This window comes from Microtus ochrogaster, chromosome 7 (assembly GCF_000317375.1).
Source record: "Microtus ochrogaster isolate Prairie Vole_2 chromosome 7, MicOch1.0, whole genome shotgun sequence".
NCBI lineage: Eukaryota > Metazoa > Chordata > Mammalia > Rodentia > Cricetidae > Microtus > Microtus ochrogaster.
This window is the reverse complement of record NC_022014.1, coordinates 24,174,351-24,180,279: the sequence shown is the minus strand read 5'-3', so window position 1 is coordinate 24,180,279 and position 5,929 is coordinate 24,174,351. Positions and strand designations below refer to the sequence as shown.

General features: G+C 43.2%; 1 protein-coding gene across 3 annotated transcripts in view; it reads left to right on the top strand.

Moving 5' to 3' along the window:
- Smg6 (SMG6, nonsense mediated mRNA decay factor) overlaps nt 1-5,929 on the top strand; it is a 262,312-nt gene that overhangs the window by 70,967 nt on the left and 185,416 nt on the right. For all 3 annotated transcript variants that reach the window (XM_005349562.3, XM_026780050.1, XM_026780049.1), the window contains one exon: nt 524-669. In XM_005349562.3, the coding sequence (XP_005349619.2) occupies nt 524-669 (146 nt within the window). The remainder of the gene's footprint in view (nt 1-523; nt 670-5,929) is intronic.

Here is a 5,929-nt window from a genome sequence, read left to right as displayed (position 1 = left end):
CCGCCTGCCTCTGCCTCCCAAGTGCTGGGATTAAAGGCGTGTGCCACCACCGCCGAGCTTTCAAAGAGAAACTTTTTTTTTTTAAATTTATTTATTATGTATTCAGTGTTTATGTATCCCTGCAGGCCAGAAGAGGGCACCAAATGTCATTACAGATGGTTGTGAGCACATGTGGTTGCTGGGAATTGAACTCGGGACCTTTGGAAGAGCAGGCAAAGCTCTTAGCCACTGAGCCATCCCTTCTTCAAAGAGAATCCATTTAATATTGCAGGTTAAAAAAAATAGCATGCCAAAGTGTTATAGCCATTTATCCACTAATTGAGTTATTTTCATCTCTAAACTTTGAACACTTTGTTCTCTTTTATTTTTCTTCTATTTGTGCAAAACTGTAGGATACCAGGAAGGTTTTGTAAGAGTAGCAAAGAAACTTCTTAGGCATTAGTTCTCTGCTTGGGGAAGGAGGCATCATTTTTCCAGGTGCTTTTAAGGATATGCCTCAATAATGGACTCTCTATATCTGTAGGATGGAGACATTCCCTGCAGTGGCTGAGAAGGTCCTTAAGGAGTTCCAAGTGTTGCTGCAACATAGCCCATCTCCTATTGGAAGTACCCGTATGTTGCAGCTTATGACCATCAACATGTTTGCTGTACATAACTCCCAATTGAAAGGTAAGAAAAATTCAGTTTCTCCTTCTAAACAGTTGAATTTAGTATCTTTTCTATGTACCTTATCACTTCCCCTGCTCTCAAACATACACACACATACACACACCCCTCGCCACTATTGCTTCTTAGGTCTTAAGTCTCTGAATTCTGTTAGACTCTGGTGCTTGGGTGGGATAAAAGGAGAGATTTATGAGTATAAAGTTTAATTTAAAAATCTAGAGAAACTTTTGCACATCTGGCCATGTTAATGGCAGCAGCAAGGCCTCTTAGAGGCTGCAGACCCAGTTTTTTCCCAAGGGAGAGGCATTGCTGAAATGTTTCATTCCGAAGACCGTATGCTTGGCAGGGATTGGGAATTGCTGTTTCTGGACTCATGTGCCCTGTTTGTTCAATATGGAAAAGTCTAGTTCCCTGTGGGATATCCCTTGTGGGACCCTGCCAGAGAGTAAGAACAGAGAATTGATGAGCTTTGGTGACTCAAATCTGGAAGCACAAAACCTACCAGGCTCAGAATTTGGCTAGTGTACTGGTATGCACTCTGAAGTGTTTTTCTGAACGCTTGGTTCTCGTTCTCTCTCTCTCTCTCTCTCTCTCTCTCTCTCTCTCTCTCTCTCTCTCTCTCTCTCTCTCTGTTGCGGGGGTGTGGGGAGGAGGAGGGAGGGAAGGGAAGATTGGTACAGTTTTTAAATGTTCTGATGACTATGTCATGTTTGAAGGATATTTCTAAGATTCCTTTAGGTAAAGTTGATGTTGTTTGACTTGATAGAAATATGTAGTATGAGTGACATTATTTTGTGTTTCTGCACAACATGTTGCCAAGGAGTCATTCTAGAGCATCAACAGACTAGAGCCATCAACAGAGAGTATTTGGTCAGATTCTTATCTGCAATGCCCCATGGAGACTGTATCATAAAGCAGATCTGATGTTTCTAAATAGTGCCACTGCTCGTCGGTTGTCCCTTTTCTCAGAGCCCTCTCCTCTCATTCTGCAGTCCATCTGGTTCCCTTCTTGTCTGTATTGGGACTTTTGTTCAGCTTGCTGCTGGTAGGGAACTTCTCATGAGTGAATGTACCACATTTCCCTAAAGACAGGGATTCACCTGGGTTTTCAATCCCCTCTGAATCCTGGAGGACTTTTCCCATCAAGCTTACTGATAACTGCATCCAGAATTTTCAGCAGTGGGCAAGATACAGATGTATAAGAGCCTTTCTCAGTGTACCCAGTCGTTCCTGAGGCGGCTGTTGACACGGGGCTGCAAGAGGACCTGGAGTCTTGAGGGGAAGCGTTGGATTCTAAGAAGAAAATAGTTTGTAGTGGTGCCCTGGTGAGCCTGTGCAGTCTTAAAGGGAGGGAAATTTTGCTACCAAGAAGGAAGCTCTCAGGGTGTGGTGTACACGCCTTTAATTTTGGTCTACTTATCAAGTTCCTGGCCAGTCAGAACTACATAGTGACACTTTGTCTGCTCTCTGGGCTCTAGAAGCAGGGCTTCCAGTTGCCCTGCATTCATTTTCTGCTCTCCTACCCAAACCACCCACTGCTGTGTGAGTTGGAGAGCTGGGACACACAGTTCAGGCAACAAAGGACCTGTGGTCTCTGTATATGTGAATGTAAAGAGCCTGTTTTCAACAGTTTCTTCTGTGTAGAAAAATATACCCTGGGCTTTTCATGGACTACTAGTGAGTCTTTTTCTTGTAGCTGTTGCTAAGTAAAGGCTAAGAAAATAGGGGTAAAAGGAAGGTGAGGATAGAGGAGGACTGTTTGGTATTTGAGGTCAAAATATTTTTGTAGGGCTTTTTCTGTAGTTGGTCGTAAGGTGGATCCTCTAGCCAGAAATGACAGATAAAGACCTATGGCCCTACTCCCTTTACTGCTCTTGGTCTGGCTCTTAGCTCCATGAGGCAAGAGGAGCCTAAGATGAGGTGGTCACAGGCTCCAAGGGTGGTTCAGGGAAAAACAGCCCAGGCCACAGGATATAACACTCAACTGGGACACAGAGCTCTGCGGACGTGCTGCCAAGTACCCGGTGTGCAGCTGAGGCGGCCATCCAGACCCCACTGTGTGGGCTGCCATTGGGAGAGGGGTGAACAGAGCACTCAGCAGGGCTGGTTGGTGGGAAGATGCACTTTTCCATTTCCCAGCACATGACTCATCATCTCTGGGCCCCTGTGCTGTGCTTGCACGGACAGTGGCAAGAAGGGGGTGTTGTGGCTGAGTAGCAGCATCTGTGTCGGGGGTGGAGAGCGAAGGGGGTTGGGGAGAGGGTAACGATTTAAATCCTTCACTAATCAGCAGCACTTTGAATCACATTTTTATGAGTAAGGAAGTGATAAATCAAGCTCTGTGTGTTTAGCCCCCAAGTCCTGTCAGCTGGTGCCCTTCTAACGGGTTCTGTCCTAGCCAGTCTGTAGGCTGTCACAGTCACCACCCAGCCACAGGTCCCTGGCTGTCTGAAACCAGGAAGCAAGGCCTGACACAGCCTGGCCTCCCAGGTGCTCTGGGTCCATGGTGATTTGGCAGTCATTGCAAATTACAGAACATCTGGACCATCATTTTTCTTTCCATTCCCTCCTGGATGTGTCCTTCTGGGTGGGTTGTTTGCATATGTCAGTTCCTGGGCTCTGTAAAGTAGAACATTAAAGCCTGAAGCAGAGGTGATCTTGTTAGATTCTTTTGTTCTGTGCCAGAGCCATCTCCATAGATGTGGGGTCAGGATTATAATTTGGAAAGCAACGGAGATGTTCTTCCTTAAAATGTATGTCCTTTGTTAATGGCCTAGTGCTACAATACCATCATGGATCATTTTTGTGTTCAGTGATCCCTTTGTGGTAACTACCTTCTTTTTACATCAGTAGGCCAGAGGTGGAAATGATTTGGCTAACACTTTATTGTGTTTACATTTCAAATATGCTTTCTTTGTAGACATGGAATATATAAATGCTTTGGATGTGGTAGCAGACACTAAAGTAGAGGGGCAAAACTGTGGTGGAGAGAGTGGTGTCTACATTAGAATGTAGGAAACTGACTTCCTTAATCATGAGCTTTGTGTAAAAATCCTACCTCTGTGGGATTATAGCTTAGAATCTTAATACTTGCTATGAGATGGTTGAAGACAGATATGTTTGAGGAGAAGACAGGAGTATTTAGAGGTTCTGGTATAAGGGTGGTATTTCTTAGACACAAGGTGTTTGTTGAATGCATAAATGAGAAAGGTCAAGGAAAGTTGTGGTTTTTTACCTGGCCAGTGTCCAAAGTTGGTGGCTACATAGGTGGTTCCTGAAGTGATGTCATAATGTCTATGGCATTCTGAGCCTGAAAGGATAAAGGGCCTTCTTCTGTGTCTCAGTATTAATACTTCAGTAGTGACTGATAGGAGGCTAGAGGTTGAACTGCTGAACTAAACCACAAATACTCCAAGAACTTGAATTTTTAAAGAAATTGTAATTTAAGGAAATAAAACTAGTTTCTTGAAGACAAGTAACTGAAGCAACATTTGTGGTAGGGCATCATGGAAACCTCTTTGCATCTCTCATCTGTGCCCAATTTGCTCCAATCTGGACTTGCCTTTGTTGCCCCCACCCTTTTCAAAAATATGTTTTATAATTTTTGGAATCAAAACCATCTCAGGCACACTGTTTTATTTTACTGTATTATTAGATTATTTTTCCTATAAATCACTGGATGTTACTCATTGGCCACCACTAGAATAACTTCCCTTTTCTGTGTCCTGGCTTTTTCTTTTTGCTTCTCTGCTAGTTCATAGAGTATATCTCCATTTCAGCCCTCTAAGAGAGTCCTGGTAGCAGCAGCAAGAGGGCACCCAAGAGGCACTTCTTGTGTGCTGTTCATGTTGCTTGCTCTGAGAAAACATTTAGGTGTTATAATTAAGGTAGAGCTAGTCTGGCCTTCATTTCATGATCGTTTGTATCTTGTTTTGTTTTTTTCTGTTTTTATTTATTTATTATTTTTTAGATCGTAGCTCACTCTTTTTTTTTTTTTCGAGACAGGGTTTTTCTGTAGCTTTGGTGCCTGTCCTGGAACTAGCTCTTGTAGATGAGGCCTGGCCTCGAACTCCCAGAGATCCGCCTGCCTCTGCCTCCTGAATGCTGGGATTAAAGGCGTGTGCCACCACCGCCGTAGCTCACTCTGTAGCCCAGGCTGGTCTCAAACTTGAAATACCCTTACCTGACCTCCTTAGTAATAGGAAGACAGCTATGCATCACTCTGCCTAGCATATGCATGCCTCTTGTTATTAATATTCCTGAATTGCAAGGGAGAGAGGAAGTGCTACATGGGTGTCTTGTAGGAATTTAAAACTATGGCTGCCTACCTGGTAATAACAGAGTTTAACCCATAGGCATGGGCTTCTTCAAGCCATTAGTTATATATAGAGTTGACTCCAGTTAGGAGGTTCATTTCACAGTCAGAATTTGTCTTTCAGCATAAAGCATACCTAAGACTTTAGGAAGAGCAGTTTGTTTTCTCTATCGAATCACTTCTAAGTCTTTTACTCAAGCAGAATGTATGAAGTGTCTAATCCTCTACTTGACAGAACAGTTGTACAGAGGAAATCCACCTTTCATAAGGGTTAGACTTGAGTTTAGCTGTATAAACTGTCCCTCTCATTCCTCCTCCTATATCCCTGTTGATAGAAGTCCTTGGGCTCTTTCTCAATGAGAATCATGGGTAGGTAGATTTCTCTAATAACGCTACTGGTCTTCATTTCCAGGACTCCTCAAGTTAGAGTAAATTAGCAGACAGAAAGTCAACATGGCCAAATTTTTTGTGACTATAAAAGGTCAGAATGGGTAAGGTGTGGGAAGGCAGGCTGGAGGAGGCTGCATCAGTAAGCCTTCGTCTTGTCAACAGGCTGCTTAGCCAACTCCTTTCCCTTGGCAATCTGATTATGCCTTTTGCTGAAGTTCCCTGAAAAAGAAGACAAGAGTAAAAGAAGTAAACTTCAAGGCAGTCACTGATTTTTCCCAGCTCTAAATTCCAGTCCCTTTTCTTGTCAGGACAAATCTACTGCTTTAGGCTGAGGAAAGTAGTGGAAAGTTAAATGAGAAAATACAGTCATGTCAATTAAATTAACCTTACTCTAGCATTCTATCTGTTGAGGACATGGTCTTTGTTTACCTGAAGATAACAGTGTGGTTGGGTAGCTATGGCTGGTTTGGTGTCATGCAAAGGTGCCATATCCCTGTTTTTTTTTGGGTTTTTTTTTTTTGTTTTTTTTTTTTTTTTTGGTTTTTCGAGACAAGGTTT